Raw genomic sequence first — 20,706 nt, forward strand, 5'->3', positions numbered from 1 at the left:
CACACACACTAACCGGGGCAGCCAATGATGCGGCAGAGGCCAATCCAGCTCATTCATTCATCTTTTGCCCCTCCTCCTTCTCCTCCTCCTCTTACTCTTCCAGAAGGCTAATCTCGTTCATCCTCTTACACTGTGTACTTCATGGCTACTTAAATCCTGTTATCACCGTAACCCATTTACTCTTTCACCTTCTTCCCCCCCGCACAACTGTTATGCATGCATACATACATACATACATGTATACATACATACACACACACACACACACACACACACACACACACACACACACACAATAACCATGTGCGTGCAATAAATCTTCCCCTGTCCCGAGCGCACAACTGTTCTACATAAATGCACACACTTACATGTATACATGCATACACATATACATACATACTACATGTACACACACAATAACCCTGTCCAGCGCGCACAACTGTTATAAATAAAGGCACACACACATACATGCATACACGTATATACATATGCACACATACACACACACAACAACCATGTGCGTGCATTCAATCGCCTTCCCCTGTCCAGCGCGCAAGACTGTACACAAATACAAACACACATACATACATGCATGCGAGCGCGCGAGCACGCACACACACACATACACACACGTACAAACACACACATACAATCTCACTCTCCTGTCCCGGGAGCACAAGTGTTATACATAAATGCACATACATACATACATACATGCATGCATGCACACGCACACATACAATAACCATGTGCGTGCATGCAACCCTTCCTCACCTTCTTCCCTTCCTTGTCCCCTCTCTTCCCTTCTCTTTTCTTGCCCTCTATTTTTCTCCTCTTTAAAAATAAATAAAATAAGCAATTAGATAATAATAATATAAAATGGATCAATGAAAGAGGTTCACTCCTTCGCTATTACGACGACCCACTTTCCAGATTTTGTTCTGGCTAGCGCGCCAGGCGATTTTATTCAGCTGTGGGCAGAGCCTTGTCCTGCAGGGATAAATGACTCGGTCAACCCTTTCGCTAAGATGACAAATTTCATAGATCTTGTTCTGGCGCCAAGTGATTTCATTCAACTAAGGGATCTGGCGCCAGGCGATCTCATTCAACTATGGGTCCTGACACCAGATGATTTCATTCAACTTAGGGATCTGACGCCAGATCTCAGTCAACTTAGGGTTCTGGCGCCAGGTAATTTCACTCAACTAAGATTCCTGGCGCCACATGATTTCATTCAACTAAGAGTCCTGGCGTTAGGCGATCTCATTCAACTATGGGTTCTGACACCAGGTGATTTCATTCAATTAAGGGTTCTGGCGTCAGGCGACCTTATTCAACTAAGGGTTCTGGTGCCACATGATTTCATTCAAATAAAGGTTCTGGCGCCAAGTCATTTCATTCAACTAAAGGTTCTGGCGCCAGGCGATCTCATTCAATCAAGGGATCTGGCGTCAGGTGATTTCATTCAATTAAAGGATCTGGCGCCAGGTGATTTCATTCAACTAAGGATTATGGTGCCAGGTGATTTCATTCAACTAAGGATTCTGACGCCAGGTGATTTCATTCAACTAAGAGATCTGGCGACAGGTGATTTCATTCAACTAAGAGGTTCACTATCCCGAGTACGCGGAAAATAAACAACAAAGACGTAATAGAAGACGAAAAAAATGGAGAGGCAGTAGAAAATAAGAAAGTATAGGATGAGACAAAGAAGGGCAAGAAGGGCAAGGACAAGAAGAACAAGCTGAAGCGGAGGAAAGAAAGCCACGATGAAGAAAAGAAAAAAAAAAAAATCAAGCAGAGTCGGACTATGTTAGGGAAATAGGGGGAGCGGGTGGGGAGAGGGGACGGGAGGGAAGGGGAGGGGGGAAGTGCCACTGTCCAACCCCGAATTAAGCCATGTTAGGGGGGAGGAGAGGAGGTGGGGAAGAAGAGGAAGCTGTGGCTGAGGGTTTGGTAGGGTAAAACGGGGGGGAGTAGGGAGGAGGAAGGTAGGGACTAGGGGGGGACACGTCCCCGGGGATGAACGACGCTTAAGTGCCCTCCCCCCCACCTCCTCCTTCCCCCCCCCCCACCTTCGCCTTTGTGGCCACACGCGCCGGCACCCACGAGCTTCGTCCTAACACTTGTTGCCCTACACGATTTCGACTACCCCCCCTAAAGGGTGGAAAAGGGGAGAGGGGAGCTGAGAGCCTATTACAGGGTTCTGGAACCTTACCAGAGGCATGTCAAGGCTTAACTACGGTTCACGGAAGCGGTCTATAGAAGGAAAGTCTATATTAAGAATTTTATTATAAAAAAAAAAAAAAAAAAAAAAAAAACCAGTTGTACGGTACAACTCGTTTCCGTTGTGGTGAGCATGCGTGGAAAATGCTCGCTAACACACAGCGGGAGAGAGAGAGAGAGAGAGAGAGAGAGAGAGAGAGAGAGAGAGAGACGGGAGGAGGGGCAGGGACGAAGAGAGAGAGATGGAGGGAGAGAGAGGGATGATGACAGGGAGAGAAAGAGAGAGCGAGAGAAGGGGGAAAAGGGGAGGGAGGAGGCGAGAGGAGGGAAAAGGGAGGAAAAGAGAGGAGAGGGACAGAGGGGAGAAGGAAAGAGAGGAGAGGGAAAGAGAGGAGAGAGAAAGAGAAGAGAGGGAAAGAGAGGAGAGGGAAAGAGAGAAGAGGGAAAGAGAGGAGAGGGAAAGAGAGGAGAGGGAAAGAGAGGAAAGGGAAAGAGGCAAGTACCAAGTCCCACCTATTCCACTCCCATCCACCACCCTCCCCCGTCTCATCTTAGCTCCTCATGGATGACGGGTCATCCCTGTATCCCACCCACTGCCCTGGGTCAGAAGCAGTGCAGCATGGCACAGTACATCCACAGCATAGCCGCTTCACTTAATCGGCGACCCCCCCCTCTCCGTCCCCAAAATACAGAAGAAAAAAAAAATGGGGAGAAATCCCTTCGGATTGCGTCAAAATATCACACACATAACCATTCCCTACCCCCACCCCCTCCCACTTGCATCACAGTATCATCTATACACAGTCATTCTCCACTCACCACAATCTCCTGCCTTCTTCCTTCCTTGCTCAACAGGCATTCCCCTCTTGGTCAACGCCTCTTTCACCCCATCCATCCATTTCATGCTCAGTCGTCCCCTCAAATTCCCTCCCTCCACCTCTGCCTTCCACACCTCTTTTACTAATCTTTCTTCACTCATTCTTTCCATGTGTCCAAATCTTCTCAATACTCTTTCATCAGCCCTACCTGCCATCTCATTTTCCGTCACTGCTCTCCTCTTCACCTCCTCGTTTCTCACTCTATCCAGCCTTGTAACCCCTATCATACTTCTCAGACACTTCATCTCAAACTTTTCCTCTCTGCCTCTCGTAAGTTCCATGTCTCTGCCCCATATTGTGCCGTCTGCACAATCACCCCTTCATGCGAGTATAGTCTCCTCTTTGCATCCATTCCCAAATGTTTTTTTTTTCTCATTACATTTTTTAACCCCCCAAGGCATTTATTTGCTTCTCTCAATCTACAATTTACCTCCACCGCCACTCCTCCCTTTCCTCCCACATGCGACCCCAAATACCTAAAGTTATCCACTTCCTTCAGTCTCTCTTCTTTAAGACTTACTTCCAACTCTCTGCCATCCTCTCCCCTTGTACATCTCATCACCTTAAAAAGATAATACGCCAGTGGGAAAAGAAGAAGAAGAAGAAGAGGGAAGAAGAAGAAGAGGGAAGAAAAGGGAAGAAGAAGAAAAAGAAGGAAGAAGGGGAAGAAGAAAAAGAAGGAAGAAGGGGAAGAAGAAGAAGAAGAAGAAGAAGAAGAAGAAGAAGAAGAAGAGAGAGAGCGGTCGGACCAAACACTCAAATTATTTTATCCTGCCTTTCGTTGGGTGATTTTATCCAAATCACAAGACCCCTCTGGCCAGTCACTGATCAACACAAATCAAGAGACGTGTCGGGAGCGGGATGGATAACAAAAAGACCCTCGATCCACGTGGAATAATCCAGATAAATCGACCTAAGTGACATTTGAAGGCGATTAGTCCCTAATAGAAGCACATAAGTCATCCCCTTCCTCGACAAAGAGGGTGTTGCAACCTTCCCTCCCCCTCTCTTCTTCCCTCCTCTCCTCCCCTCTTCCCTTATCTTCTCTCTTCCTTTTATCTCTTTCCTCCTTTCCTCGTCTCCTCGCTTCTCCTCTCTTCTCTTCCCCTCCCTTCCCCTTCCATCCTCTTCCTTCCTCCCCCTCACCTCTTTTCTTCCCTCCTCGTCTCCTCGCTTCTCCTCTGCTTCCCTCTCCTCCCTCCTCTTCTTTCTTCCCCTCATATCTTTTCTCCTCTCCTCGTTTCTCTTCTCCTTCCCTCTTCTCTCTTCCCCTCACCTCTTTTCTCCTCCCCACGTCTCTTCGCTTCTCTTCTTCTTCCCCCTCCTTTTCCTTCCTCCCCTCCCCTCTTTTCCACCCTCCACATTTCCTTGCTTCACTTCTGCTTTCCCCCTCACCTCCCCTCTTTCCTCCTCTTCTCTCTTCCTCTCACCTCTTTTTTCTCTCCACGTCTCCTCTCTTCTCTTTTCTCCCTTCTTTCCTCCTCCCACCTCTTTTCTCCTCTCCACGTCTCTTCTCCTTCCCCTTCTCCCTCTCTTCCCCTTGCCTTCATCTCCCCTTCCTATATTCTCAACTTTTCCCAATTTCCCCTCCTCTCCTTCTACTCTCCTCAACGCTCCCCTCCTGTCCTATCCTCAACACTCCCCTCAACCTTCCCCTCCTCCCCTCTCCTCGCACCTCTTCTTCCCTCCAACTTTCCCCTTGACCCATTCCCCTTCCTCTCCTTAATTCCCCCTCATTTCCTCCCCTCCTCTCTCCCCTCCAACCCCTTCTCCCCCTCGGTCTGTCTCCCCTCCTTTCCTGAACTCTGCCCTTCTTTCCTCCCCTCCCACCTCTTCTTCCCTCCCATTTTCCCCTCGGCCCGTCTCCCCTCCTCTCCTTAACTCTGCCCTCCTCTCCTTCCCTCCCACCTTTTCTTCCCTCCCATTTTCCCCTCCTCTCCTTACCTCTGCCCTCCTTTCCTCCCCTCCCACTTCCCCTCGGCCCGTCTCCCCTCCTTTCCTCCTCTCCCACTTTCTCCTCGGCCCGTGTCTCCCCTTGCCGCACCAAGGCTCAAATCCTCTTCCGTCGCCTTCCCCTTTTCTTCCCTTCTGTCATCCTCCCGTCCCCTTGCCTCTCCTCCCCACAGCACCTGTTGGGCTCCCACCTCGGGGGACCTCGGGGGGACCTGACAATGCCCTTGGGAGAACGCACTTGTTGGCGCGCGCGGCGCCGCCAGGGTCGTCGGACGGCGCGCGCGTGCGCGGCTCTTCCGTGTTCGAAGTTTTACGGTAAATGTCGAAGTCCCATCGCGATACATCGTCGATTTCGGAGACGGCCAAATTTATTCTTTTTTTCCTCTCTCTCTCTCTCTCTCTCAAGTATTTGTTTGTGTGTGTGCGTGCTCATTGGGTTGTGCATCTGTACATGCACACAAATACACATGCATGTGCACACACACACACACACACACACACACACACACAATCAGAGAGCCACTGAAGTGGACATCACCCACTGTGGTACCAATCCTCAGAGGGAGGAAGAGAGGAAGAACCTCTGAATTAAAGACCAGTGTCCTTGACCTTTATCGTAATCAAAATTTGTGAAAAACGTTAATACACGGGAGGATGAATTACTTAAAAGACAGGAATTTTGGTTGACAATCAAGGGAAAATGCTTTTTGATATGTATGAAAGAGGCTGTTGCCGGTTACTTGAAGGCCGAGGGTCTTCTCCAAGAGAGACCAGGGACAACGGATTAAATGGTTGTATGTATGTATGTATGTATATGTATGTATGTATGTTCCTTGTCCATGAAGGGACGGAGAGGAGGGGTCGCCGATTAAATGAAGCGGCTTTGCTGTGGATATATATATATATATATAAAGCACCTACGAAAAATCGAAGTTCAAATTTCGCTCTCCTCAATGACGATGTTTACGAACAGAACGAAGCCGATCATCGCAGTGTATTCATCGAGTAAACCTACCTCGTTTCCCACTTATTATTAAGAAGACGGTTAGGTCTCCTGTCATATTCACATGTTAAAGAAAAAAGATATTTCTGTTTGGTGTGTCGTGATTCAATTCCAACAGTAATATGAAAAAAGTACTCGCTTAGCTTTTTTTTTTTTTTTTTTTTTTTTTTTTTTAAAGGACATGGACTGATATCCTGTTTTCTCCCTTCACTTCCTTGAACAACTTTTCTTTTCTTTTCCAGCGCGTGCAGTTTTTTTTTTTTTTTATCTTCTATTTTTACTTTTTTTTTCTATACTTCTATTTTTAACTTTTTTTTTCTATACACATTGAACAGTCATTGTGACCCAACATGACTTCACACATCTCCAGGTGCAGCCCCACATTGACCTCAAACCACTTGCTCTTTCTATTACATTCTCACTCATATCTATCAACTCAGTCACAAGATTTGCCCATCTCCAGGAAAGACAACTTTTTTTTTTTTTTTTTTTTTTTTTTAAGCTAAGTGAAAGGCACATACTCCCACCCATTTCACTCCCCTTTCCTATCATCTTAGCTCCTCACAGATGGCGAGTCATCCCTGTATTCCACCCACTGCCCTGGGTCAGAAGCAATGCAGCAAGATACAGTACATCCACAGCAAGACCACTTCACTTAATCTGCAACCCCTCCTTCTCCATCCCCTAATGCAGAAAAAGAGAAGATGGGGAGAAATCCCTTCATGCTACATCAAAATATCATTCACATGTAAGCACCCCCTACCCCCATCCCCCACCCCTCCCTTCCCCTCTCCATTCATCCCTATCTCCTGCCTTCTCCCTTCTTTGCTCAACAGACATTTCTCTCTTCCTCAATGTCCCCTTCACTCTATCCATCCATCTCCTTAATCATCTCTTCAATTTCACTCCCTCTACCTTTGCTTTCCACACCTCTTTTACTAGTCTTCACTCATTTTTTCTATATGTCCAAACCATCCACACATACATCATCCATATATATATATATATATATATATATATATATATATATATATATACATGAAAATAAAAAGATAAAATAATTGAATTATTGAGTGAGTAGAAATCCTTACCTTTTTGTCAAGTACCTTTTACATACCTGTTTTACCCCAAATATTTTATGTATCCTCGTCCTCTTCTAAACACACACTAATCTTTCCCAATTACTCTTTCCATCCTCTCCTAATCTTCTTAATTAACACATGTCTGTTCATTTTACCAACCACAATCAACAGACTAATCCCACCGAAATTGCTATATTCATACTTTTCTCCCTTACTCGTGACCAATGGAACTATATATGCACTCCTCCAGTCCACCAGTGTACTTCTGTCCTTTACACACATATTAAACTATCTCACTAGCCATTCCAATATAACTACTCCACACAGAGTCAAACATTCTACTTGACAACCATCCAACTTGGATATTTTTCCAGATTTTATCTCTTTCAATGGTACCTGTATCTCTTTTATTATCACTTTTTTATTCTTCTGCTCAGTCAAATTTCGTCTCTTAGTATCTCTCACTGCCACAATTAAAACCTCATCCTCCTCAATGCTCAACAACTTGAAATATTCTTCCCATCTTTTCCTCTTTTAACTTTTTCTTCTCCTAACACTGATATGAGACTTAAACTGTGGAGAGGTGACCTAGGGAGGAGTGGATGTGATGAATCACAAGGCAATGCCTTGTTCAGTACAGGAATAACATAATAGCCTAATGGGTTAAAAAACCAACAAGACATAGACAATGATACAGTAGCTGAGCTAAAATACAGATGTAATTGCATTGCCAAAATGTCAGTGTCCTATAGATAAAAGTGATTATGTAGTTATCAAATTAGATCTATCAACAGGAAATGCAGAACTTAGAAAAGTCATAAAAAATAAGATACAGGAGACCCACAGCTCCCTGGAAAATGACTACAGCCATTGATCCAGCCCTGAAGTCACTCAAAGAAGAGACTGTGTTGATGTGTGGAAAGGGTGGGTACAGGGCAGTGTAGTATAAGGTGCTCTGTGTCTTCTGTGTAGTGATTGTAATTAACAAAGCTAAAGGTAATCCTAGGAAGTTCTATAGATTTGCAAGTTGAAATAGAGAATGAGTCTTCAAATCTAACATGTGGAAATACAGACAGGACCCCATGTGCTCTGTTCCAATTAAATGGGAGTATATGCTTGGTCAGAGGCATTGTCTTCCTACATTGCTTCTGACCCAGGGCAATGTGTAGGATACAAGTATGACCCATCATCCATGAGGAGCTAAGATGAGGGAGAGGAAGGGGTGGTGGATGGGTATGGAATGGGTGGGAGTGGGTACGTGCCTTAGACTTGACTACCTCCCTTATAAGGGAGACAAAACTCATGATATGTAGATAGATGGATAGATATGCTGGGTGGAGGTGGAGGGTCTTGTTGCTTTGCTCACATGCCAATGCCAATCCCCACATTTTCTCCAAACAAGCTCCATACTGCCACCATTTCCATTCCAAATAGCTTTCAGCAGGATCAGTTGACTTGTTCCAGAAACAAATTCTACAGGTGTCTCCTTCCTCTCCTCCCCTGCGGGTTGTCTATACATTCATTCTAAGCCTCCAGCTATCCACCAATAAAAAGGGTACTCAATTGTCCTGGTTGAGGGAAAGAATGTTCCAGATATTCACATGGAGAGCCTTCTGGAAGTCCCCAAGCCTGACTCAATGTGTTCATGTCTTGTATGCAACACCCTAACCACCTGCATAGTAGATTTTATGGTTGCAGACTGCAAGACCATCTCCAGCACAAGTCCTATGTATGGATGCCATGTAAACTGAGTTGAAAATTTGCCTTATAACACCCTCACCTACTATGGAACCCAATGAGGGGAGACAAGGTTTTGGATATATATCTCTTCAACCCAACAGTCCAGGGGATGTAAAAGAATACACCCACTTTAGCACTAGGAAGAGACAGATGCAAGCCATGTGCTGTTGGCCTAGTTAGTGGCTACCTGATTCAGGGCATGCCTGACTTGATGATTCAAATAAGGCACCTCAGGTGATCTCTCTGAGCCACGAGAGACCATCTGTCCTGGCCTGAAAAGAGGATTAAAGAGGCATGTTGCCAGCACTACAGGGACACCTCAACTTAACCAAATTGGAACTACTAACCCTGGAACAAAGATGAGAAAGAGGAGATCTACTGACCATTTGCAGAATTATGAAAGGGATGGAAGTCTTCGACAGAGATGATTTATTAAAGTGGGATAAGAGAAAAACAAGAGGTCATGAAAAGAAACTCAAAAAGGATAGTTATAGAAGAGATCAGAAAAAGAATACCTTCCCACACAGAGTGGTGGATATCTGGAATAAATTCGATGAGGCACCAGTATGTGCAAATACAAGAATTTAAGAACAAAATTGATGCTGAAAGATACAAAGATGGGTCACTATGAGCATAGCTCCCTTCCCATATAATACAACTAGGTAAATACAGTACTGGGGCATCATTCAGTCTCCATGACTCCTGTCTTTAGGCCTTGCAGGAATGCTATGCATGGCAAGAACATGGATTTGGTAACCCATAATAGGGCTGAATGGCCACAGACTCGTAAAGAGTTCTTTTGCCCCTGCAATAGTTTTCTCATGTCCATCTGGGTGTTCAACACATTGCCCTCTATGGCAGGAAACCAATGGAGGAGCCAGTTTAGCCATTGAAAATCTGACTGTGTGGCAGCTAGTACTTGATTACATAGTACCATGAGGATAACTGTACCTCACCTTGTAAATAAGAAAAAGGTGTTTTGGTATATGTATCATATGTAAACACAATTAGATTAAGCATACATACATATACCAAAGGCTTTTTCCTCCTTACAAGGGAGGTAGCTACAAAGAAAAAGGCATAAAAATCATTCCCACCCATTCCATCCCTAAATACACTCCACTCCCCTCCACCCTCCCTCCCATCTTGGCACCTCCTGGATGACGGGTCATCCCTGCATCTTGTCCACTGCCCTGGGTCAGAGGCAGTGTCGTAAGACACAGCACATGCACAGCAAGGCTGCTTCATTAAATTGGCGACCCCCCCTCTCCATCCCCTCATGCAGAAAAGGAGAAGACGGGGAGAAATACCTTTGGGCTGCATCAAATTTTCTCACACATACTACCTCACCCCCCATCCCCATACATGCACACAAATACTGCCCACCATTAGTGTGTGAATCATGAACCAGCCATCTGTGAAGATGGTCTTCAATGCATATTTCTCTCTCTCTCTCTCTCTCTCTCTCTCAAAGATCTATCATCTATCTATATACCAAGGGCTTTCCCCCTTACAAGGGAGACAGCCAAATCAAAAGGCACGTACCTACTTCCACCCATTCCACTCCCATCCACCACCCTTTCCTCCCTCTCATCTTAGCTCCTCATGGATGACAGGTCACCCCCTGTATCCCACCCACTGCCTGGGTCAGAAGCAATGTAACAAGACACAGCACATCCACAGCAAGGCTGCTTCACTTAAATGGCAACCCAGACCCTCTGTCCCCTCATGCGGAAAATAGAGAAGACGGGGAGAAACCCCTTTGGGTTGCATCAAAATATCATTCACACATAACCACTCTCTACTCCCCTCCCCATCCCCTGCCCCCTTCTTTCCTTGCATCACAGTATCATCTATATACAGTCATTCTTCACTCACCCCAATCTACTGCCTTCTCCCTTCCTTGCCCAACAGACATTCCCCTCCTGCTCAAAGCCCCTTTCATCCCATCAAGCCATCTTTCAAAGATATACATGTATATAGATATGTATATATGTATATATATCACAACTAACACCACAGTCAGACGAAAGAAAGAGTTGCGTAAGCGGAACTATATATTTCGATTGCTACCTGCAATCCTCTTCAGTAGTACAAAGTGGCAGGGAGGAGGCTATCTTAAGTAGCAACCTCTTACAAAAGAAAGGGAACACGAGAAAATACAGAACATCACTGCCCCAGCCCTAGTTGACCTGAGGCTGACACGAGGTCGGGTCAGGGGGAGGGGGAGGAAGCTTGTTGACAATATTTTTGGTGATGAATAGTCCTGAAATGATGTCTGGGGTCCATTGACCCTTGGAAATATTCATCGTGGGCAGATAATCAATTAATGTTGATTCCACCATTTTCCTTCTGAACCCACACCCTGATTTGTAAATGAGATCAGATTTCTCCCAGTCCAACCGGTGATTAAATTTATCAACGTGTTGAAACACTGCTGAATTTATTTGGCCATATCTAATCGACCTTTTGTGTTCATTTAATCTTGTCGGTAGGTCTCTTCCCGTCTGGCCAATGTATGAAAGGTTACAATCTTTACATGGAAGGGAGTAAACACCTGGGATATGTTCTTCCTTCAACCTCTGGTGAACATTAACAACTTTTTTATTAATAGTATTAGGGTAGTTATGAATTAAATTTACTTTCTCTTTGGGAAGAAACTTGGACAATTGACTGATGGACTCTGAGAAGGGGATGACTAGGGGATTTCGTCTCTCCTTCTTTAACTTAGTGGAAGGGTGTTTGAAAAAACTTGCTCTGGCTTGACTAAGGGCTTTATCCAGAAACCAATGAGGGTAGTCATCCCCTTCTCAGAGTCCATCAGTCAATTGTCCAAGTTTCTTCCCAAAGAGAAAGTAAATTTAATTCATAACTACCCTAATACTATTAATAAAAAAGTTGTTAATGTTCACCAGAGGTTGAAGGAAGAACATATCCCAGGTGTTTACTCCCTTCCATGTAAAGATTGTAACCTTTCATACATTGGCCAGACGGGAAGAGACCTACCGACAAGATTAAATGAACACAAAAGGTCGATTAGATATGGCCAAATAAATTCAGCAGTGTTTCAACACGTTGATAAATTTAATCACCGGTTGGACTGGGAGAAATCTGATCTCATTTACAAATCAGGGTGTGGGTTCAGAAGGAAAATGGTGGAATCAACATTAATTGATTATCTGCCCACGATGAATATTTCCAAGGGTCAATGGACCCCAGACATCATTTCAGGACTATTCATCACCAAAAATATTGTCAACAAGCTTCCTCCCCCTCCCCCTGACCCGACCTCGTGTCAGCCTCAGGTCAACTAGGGCTGGGGCAGTGATGTTCTGTATTTTCTCGTGTTCCCTTTCTTTTGTAAGAGGTTGCTACTTAAGATAGCCTCCTCCCTGCCACTTTGTACTACTGAAGAGGATTGCAGGTAGCAATCGAAATATATAGTTCCGCTTACGCAACTCTTTCTTTCGTCCGACTGTGGTGTTAGTTGTGATTTATAAATGTGTTACTACATTTCTCACTTGTGATATATATATATATATATATATATATATATATATATATATATATATATATATATATATACACACACACACACACACACTGTATATACATATACCACAAGGTCCTTCCTCCTTTACAAAGGGGTGTCATGAATATGTATATAAACAAAATGAAAGGTCATCTACTCACCTCAAGAACATCAATCATCTTGGTCATTTGCGAGTAGATAAGGACACGATGACCACCAGCCTTCAGCCTCGAGAGGAGTGTGTCCAGCACATAGAGCTTTCCAGCATCCATGATCAAAGTGTGTTTGTCTGGGAATGGAGAAACACCCTCGATAACAAAACACATTATATGCAATACTATTACCTTTGTACATACATATACCAAGGGCTTTTTCCCCCTTACAAGGGAGGTAGCCAAAGTCAAAAGGTATAATTCCACTCCCACCCATTTCATCCCCACCCACTCCAATCCCACTCCCTACCCCTCTCTCCCTCCCCCTTTCCTTGGCTCCTCCTGGAGCCATTACCTTTGTACTATCCATTAAATGTAGAAACCTGCTTTGAATATATATAAAATTCCAGCATTACATATATACACATACCATAAGGCCTCAAGGGACTAACTGGGTATTATCGATGATATCCATGTGTATTTTGAATTACCCCTACGGACCAGAGCCACACATCATTTTGTCTATGATAGAAGAAATTCTGTTCATATAGAAATGATGACACTTTTATACTACGACTGTCCCTCCGTTATGCTGTCCCCCAACCCCTTGTTGCTGTCCTGTACCATTTCTCTGAGTATTCTCTTTCTGATTGGGGGAATTCCCTGTGGTGGGGGAAAAGAATACTGCCACCAAGTTTTCCCACTTGGATCGTAAGAGGTGAGAAGAAAGGGACGGGGAGAGGGACTAGGCATCCTTCTCCCTGTAGCCCCAAGGGGCAAATTCCTAAAAATCAAAGGAAAGGCATAAGGGGTGCTGGAGGGCCTCGGGCCAGCACCCTAAGGTTTGGGTCTTTTAATGTGCGTGGATGTGGTACAGATGAGAGTAAAAGGGAAGAGATAGGTAGTATGTTTGTGAGAAGAAAGTTGGATGTGTTGGCTTTGAGTGAAACTAAGTTGAAAGGGAAGGGTGAGTGTAAGTTTGGGAGTGTAAGTGGGAGGTTATCAGGAGTGAAGAGAGGGCGAGGGAGGGAAGGGGTGGTTATTCTAGTAAGTGAGGAGATAGGTAAAGGGGTAGTGGAGTGGAAGGAGGTTTCCTCAAGGATAATGTGGATGAAGGTGAAACTGGGAAAGGAGATGTGGGTCTTTGTAAGTGCATATGGGCCGGGCAGTGAGAAGAACATGGAAGAAAGGGAGGCCTTTTGGATAGATTTAAATGAGTGCATAGAGGGTTTAGGAAGAAATGTCAATGTAATAGTACTGGGAGACCTTAATGCTAGGGTGGGAAATGGTCCAATCGATGGAGTGGTTGGGAAGTGTGGAGTTCCAGGAAAGAATCGTAGTGGAGAGTTGATGGTGGAAATGTGTCTAGAAAGAGAGTTGATGATAGCAAATACAGTGTTTCGGAAGAAAGTCAAGCATAAGTACACATGGGAGAGGGTGGTGGAGGGAAGGGTGGTAGATAGAGCGCTAATGGATTATGTAGTGGTAAATAGGATTATGATAGGAAGAGTTAAGGATGTACATGTGCTAAGGGGAGAGGGTGGGGGAATATCAGATCATTTTTTGGTGGAAGGTAAGCTGAGAGTGGAGGATAGATGGAGAAGGAGGAAAGGGACAAAAGGTAGGGAGGTTCTTAGAGTGAACTCCTTGAATAAAAAGGAAAAGGAGAAGGAGTACGAAAAGAAGCTGAAGGAGGAGTGGGAGGGAGTAAAGGATAGAGCAGAGATGGGTGTGGAGGAGGAATGGGGATGGTTCAAGGAGGGAGTCTTAAAGTGTGCAAGGATGGTGTGTGGAACAAGAAGGACAGGGGGAAATAGAAGAAAGGGTAGTGAATGGTGGGATGAGGAAACAAAGAAGGTTGTAGAAGAGAAGAAGCGAGCATTCACAGATTGGTTACAAAAGAGGACAGGGGAGTCATATGAGACGTACAAAGAAAAGAAAAGAGAAGTAAAGCAAAAGGTAAAGGAGGCAAAGAGGAGAGCAAATGTGAAATGGGGTAGGAGTATGACAGAAAATTTTGAAAGTAATAAAAAGATGTTTTGGAAAGAAATTAAGAGAGGAAGAGGAGGTGAATCAAGTAGGGAAGAAAAGGTAAAAGGTACAGATGGAGAGTTGATAATGGAAGAGATGGCAGTGAGGGGAAGATGGGCAGAATATTTTAGGGAGTTGCTGAATGTGAAGGAGGATAGGGAAGGAAAGATAGCTGCAGTGGGAAATGCGAAGAAAATGAGAGTGATGAGTGAGGAGAATGGAGGAGAAATAAGGAAGGATGAGGTGAAGGCAGCTGTAAAGATGATGAAAGCAGGTAAGGCACCTGGTCTGGATGGATGTCATGCAGAATGTCTGAAAAAGGGAGGTGCAGTGATGGTGGACTGGAGTAGTGCCTGTATAGTTCCTCTTTACAAGGGAAAAGGGGACAAGTGTGAATGTAGTAATTTCAGAGGGATTAGCCTGTTGAGTGTAGTAGGGAAGGCTTATGGGAGGATCTTAATTGAGAGGATTAGGAGAGGAACAGAGGGAGTAATTGGTGAGGAACAGTGTGGATTTAGGACGGGTAGAGGTTGTGTAGATCAGATCTTTGTGGTAAGACAGATATGTGAGAAAGCTATAGGAAAGGGGAAGGATGTTTTTTGGGCTTTCATGGATCTGGAAAAGGCTTATGATAGGGTAGACAGAAAGGCACTGTGGGAGGTTATGCAGATTTATGGGATAGGAGGAAAGCTTTTGGGAGCTGTCAAGAGTTTTTATGTGAGTAGTAGAGCATGTGTTAGGATTGGAAATGGAGAGAGTGAGTGGTTTGAAGTAAAGGTGGGACTTCGTCAAGGATGCGTTATGTCGCCCTGGCTGTTCAACTTATACATGGATGGGGTGGTGCGAGAGGTGAATGCTAGGGTAGTGAGTCAGGGATTGGAGATGGTTAAAGAAAATGGAGAAAAGTGGGAGGTGAGCCAGCTGTTGTTTGCGGACGACACTGCGCTTGTGGCAGGGTCAGAGGAGGGATTGAGGAAGCTGGTGGCAGAGTTTGGGAGAGCATGTGATAGAAGAAAGCTAAAGATAAATGTGGGTAAAAGTAAGGTGATGAGATGTACAAGGGGTGAAAGTGGCAGTAGACTGGAAGTGAACATTAAGGGAGAGCGACTGGAGGAAGTGGATAGTTTTAGATACTTGGGTGCAAGTGTAGCAGGAAAAGGTGGAGTGAAAGTGGAGGTAGAATGTAGATTGAGAGAAGCGAGTAAATGCCTTGGTGGTTTAAAGAGTGTAATGAGGAATAGACATTTGGGAATGGATGCGAAGAGGAGACTGTATGAAGGAGTGATTGTGCCAACAGCACTGTATGGGGCAGAAACGTGGAACATAAGAGAAGAAGAGAGAAGGAGTTTGAATGTGTTTGAGATGTGGTGTCTGAGAAGTATGGTGGGGGTTACTAGGCTAGATAGAGTGAGAAATGAGGAGGTGAGGAGGAGAACAGGGGTGAAAAAGGATTTGGGAGAGAGGGTTGATGAAAGAATATTAGGATGGTTTGGACACATGGAAAGAATGAGTGAAGAAAGACTAGTAAAAGAGGTATGGAAGGCAGATGTGGAGGGAGTGAACATGAGGGGACGTCCTAGGATGAGGTGGATGGATGGGGTGAAGGGGGCTTTGGGGAAGAAGGGAATGTCTGTTGAGGAAGGAAGGGAGAGGACGGAAGACAGAGGTGAGTGGAGAATGGTTGTATATGGATGATGTTGTGACTGCATGAGGAGGAATGGGCGGGGAAGTGGGGGGTGGGGTAGTATGTGTGAGTAAATTTTGACGCAGCCCGAAGGGATTTCTCCCCGTCCTCGCCTTATATGCAGAGGGGGACGGAGAGGGGGGGTCGCCGATTAAATGAAGCGGCCTTGCTGTGGATGTACTGTGTCTTGCGACACTGCTTCTGACCCAGGGCGGTGGGCAGGGTGCAGGGATGACCTGTCATCCAGGAGGTGCTCAGATGAGAGGAAGGGTGGGAGGGGTGTGGAGTGTATTTAGGGATGAAATGGGTGGGAGTGTTTTTATGCCTTTCCCTTTTTGGCTACCTCCCTTGGAAGGGGGATAAAGCCTTGGTATATGTATGTGTATGAATATATATATATATATATATATATATATATATATATATATATATATATATATATATATATATATATATATATATATATATATATATATATATGTAAGGTAATAATACCAACTTTAATGTACATACCAGGTATGACAATGTGGTTCCAGCCTCGCCTTGGATGTATCGCCTGAATACCACCTAATCTCACACCTGTGAAGAGGTTGTTCCGAGTTTGCCACTCCTCTTCCAACTGCAAGAAGCACCATGAAAATAAATAAACATCTAAAATATAAAGAAAATTAAAATTTGTATTTTCCCTAACATGTCCTCCCCCAACACATAAAAAAAGTGTGCATTATACCAAAATATATAAAATATATATTGTTAGAATAAATACATGAACTCCCTATCAGTAAACATACCTCGGGGGACCCGTACAAGACGCAGGACAGCCCAAGTGATGAATAGCAGAGCTCATGTTGTAGTCTCCACCAGGCAGCACCACGGTCATATGCATACAAATCATGCACTGTGCTGTGGGCCTGGAAAGATGGGCACATATAATACATACATACATACATATACCAAAGGCTTTTTCCCCCTCCACGGGGGGGTAGCCAAAAAGAAAAAGGCATAGAAACCACTCCCACCCATATAATAAGAAACTTTAATTCTACGGATTTTAGGAGTAGACTGGGGATGCCTATGACTATGCTGGCCATCCCCTTCAATAAGAAAATTTTCAAAATGATAAACAGTCTTGTGAACACAAAATAAAAATAAACAGGTACAAAGAGAAAGATATCAACATATATTAACAAAACAGAAATTTTTATTAAATAACCACGTACTTTGCCGCATGTGTCCATAAGGAATGTTGGCAACGTAGTTGGCTGGCACGACAGGATTAAGGGCTTTCGCTCAACGTGCACAAACTCTGGAAGAATTGTCAAGGTCCCATCTTCACGTCCATCTTTGCTTGGGTCCTTCTGGAAGGTGAAACAATGATAGCTGTAGTTAAAGTCTTAACTAATATGAAGAGAAGGAGTAGGAAGAGGAAGAGCAAGAAAGAAGAAAGAAGAAAGAAGAAGAAGAAGAAGAAGAAGAAGAAGAAGAAAAAAAAAAAAAAAAAAAAAAAAAAGGAAGGAAGGAGAGGAAAAATTGTCAGAACAAGTGCCAGCCTTCTAGGATGCACCTACAAGAGGAAGAGGAAGAGGAAGAGGAGGAGGAGGAGGAAGAAAGGAAAGGAAAAATTGTCAGAACAAGTGCCAGCCCCTCTGGGATGCACCTTCAAGAAGAGATGAGGGTGTTGATAGATAATGAAGATAGGCTAACAGATCACGATCCTCTCCAACGTCTATCCCACAGCCCACCTTTTTTAATGACCCAACGCTGACTCCTTATAACCATTAACCCCTTTGTAGTGTTATCCTTAATTTCTTTTTAATGTGGCTGATGGCAGATGATTTAAGTCCTTGGATTATATCATTCTTTTTATTACTAGGACTATTTTCTAATGATTATCCTCCAAATGAATAAAATGATCTGCTGATCACAACCATAAAATCTAGACAGAATAACACCATAAATTGTTGAGAAGTTTTTGAGAAAAGCCCTCAAGAAGGATGAGGAAGAAGAACAAGAAAAGAAGAAAAGAAGAAGAAAAGAGAAAAGAAGAAGAAAAAGAAGAAGAAGAAGAGAAAAGAAAAACTACATATAAACAATGTGTGAAAAAAAAAAAAAGAAGAAAGAAAAAAAGGACACTAACCCTAGACCCTGCACCACCCTTCCTTGGTCCTCCTCTAACACCCGACTTCTTCTTCGGACTTTTCGTGGGAGTTTCAGGTGACTTTTGGATTGGAGAGAACTTGACATTCATCTGAAATGAATCCTCCTCTTCAGGTGATGCTGGAGGTTTTTTGACTGGGGTTCGAGAATTTTTGGTGGGAGCAGTCTGTTCCCCATCCACATCACAATCTCCGTCGAGAGGTTCTTCTTTGACACCATTTTCTGGCTCCACTTTTACGTCTTCTATGACTTCTATTAAGGGTTTACTGGCCTTCTGGGACCTGTGGTCATTCAAATAACACATGAGATAAAATATACATCAAATAAAAGCAAAAGTTTTCATTTTACTTAATTTTTTCTATGTACCAAAAAGCTTCATCCTTATTAACCTCTTTAATACGAGTCAAATACTTGTGCACATGGTTAGGCTGCCTGATGCATGATGATTCCATGAGACATCACAATATGTGCATTACAAAATATAGTGTTACAGTTGTAATACTCTTTCTCTTCCACTGAATATTGATAACCACAGGAAGTGCAATCAAGCCTGTTCACAGAATACAGGGGTTTTTTAAGTACCGTTTTGAAATAAAAATTAAAAAAGTATACTTTTTGTAATAATTTTATTTTTACACAAAAGCCTGTACTGTAATCTACTTTTCAACATAATTAAGGAATCATCTGACTGTGTTTAAGTTTGAGTATTTGAAATATCTTCTCCAATTGAGAATGCCGCCGACTGTGAAATACGCACTGTGATTTGTTTTCTTACTGCTAAAGGCATGAAAGTGGCTGAAATTCATCATCAGATCAGTGAAGTGTATGGAGAAAACATTAAAAGTGATGGGATGGCACTGAAATGGGTGAGAGCTTTTAAAGATGGCTGTACAAAAGTGCACCAAACAATCAACAATGAGTGAAGGTCGTCCACTTCATTCCGCATCATGCACATTTGTACGGCCATCTTTAAAAGCTCTCACCCATTTCCGCACCATACCATCACTCATAATGTTTTCTCTATACACTTCACTGATCTGACAATGAATTTCAGCCGCTTTCACACCTTTAGCAGTAAGAAAACGAATCACAGCACATATTTCACAGTCAGCGGCATTCTCAATTGGAGGAGGCATTTCAAATACTCACAAACTTAAACACGGTCAGATGATTCCGTAATTATGTTAAAAAGTAGATTACAGTACAGGCTTTCATGTAAAAATATAACTGTTACGAAAAGTCTACTTGTTTAATTTTTATTTCAAAACGGTACTTGCTTAAAAAACACGACCCGTACATATACCAAAGGCTTTTTCCCCCTTATAAGGGAGGCAGCCAAAAAACAAAGGCATAAAAACCACTGCCACCCATTCCATCCCTAACATACTCCACTCCCCTCTGCCCTCTTCCCTCCTTCTTATCTTGGCACCTCCTGGATGACAGGTCATCCCTGCATCTCGCCCACTGCCCTGGGTCAGAAGCAGTGTCGCAAGACACAGGACTTCCACAGCAAGGCCTCCATTACAACTACAAAATAAATATAATCAGGACACAGGCGCCAGCATCCTCATGTACCCGCTTATGCCTCGTGATGCTGACATTGGCATCATCATATACTATGGGATAAAGAGGTATGCACACATTTGTTTCTCTTTTAAAAAATCTCTTAGCTTCTTGTGGATGAAGGGTCATCCAATACCTTGATGAGAGGCACTGCAGCAGGACACAGCACCTCCACACCAGAGCCAAACTGGTTTACCCATACTGTTTTATAAGACAACCCTCCCTCCCTCATCCCCTTTTCTTACACACACACACACACACATATATATACACATACATATACCAAAGGCTTAAAAGGAAGGTAGCCAAAAAACAAAGGCATAAAATCCACTTCCACCCATTCCATCCCAACATACTCCACTCCCACCCTCTTATCTTGGCTCCTCCTGGATGATGGGTCATCCCTGCATCTCACCCACTGCTCTTTTTCCCACTTACAAAGGGGTTGTATTAAACTGTTTATGTTTTAAATAAAATGTACATAGTTACAAGTGTTTCTTACATTTTGTCTATCTATGGAAGATCCTACAGCAGAAAAAGAAAGAAAAGATGTACTTTGATCAAGCTTCCTCTCTCTCTTTCTCCCTCTCTACAGGGTGTTTGGGATAAATTTTATAATTTTTTCATCTCCTGTCATTTGAGAACAATTTGAAGGATTTGGTAGTGGTAAAGTGCAACAGATAGCTGATTCTATGTACTATTGGT

The 20,706-nt window shown here is 43.7% G+C and overlaps 1 protein-coding gene across 4 annotated transcripts in view; it reads right to left on the reverse strand.

Moving 5' to 3' along the window:
• The window catches only part of Ino80 (chromatin-remodeling ATPase INO80), a 278,764-nt gene that overhangs the window by 207,572 nt on the left and 50,486 nt on the right, over nucleotides 1-20,706 (reverse strand). For all 4 annotated transcript variants that reach the window (XM_076188214.1, XM_076188215.1, XM_076188217.1 and 1 more), the window contains 5 exons: nucleotides 18,419-18,719; nucleotides 17,502-17,639; nucleotides 17,073-17,192; nucleotides 16,795-16,900; nucleotides 12,576-12,703 (listed from right to left, as the gene is read on the reverse strand). In XM_076188214.1, coding sequence (XP_076044329.1) covers nucleotides 12,576-12,703; nucleotides 16,795-16,900; nucleotides 17,073-17,192; nucleotides 17,502-17,639; nucleotides 18,419-18,719 — 793 coding nt within the window. The remainder of the gene's footprint in view (nucleotides 1-12,575; nucleotides 12,704-16,794; nucleotides 16,901-17,072; nucleotides 17,193-17,501; nucleotides 17,640-18,418; nucleotides 18,720-20,706) is intronic.

The sequence above is a fragment of the Oratosquilla oratoria genome, chromosome 7 (genome assembly GCF_046742065.1).
Source record: "Oratosquilla oratoria isolate Oo_2021 chromosome 7, ASM4674206v1, whole genome shotgun sequence".
NCBI lineage: Eukaryota > Metazoa > Arthropoda > Malacostraca > Stomatopoda > Squillidae > Oratosquilla > Oratosquilla oratoria.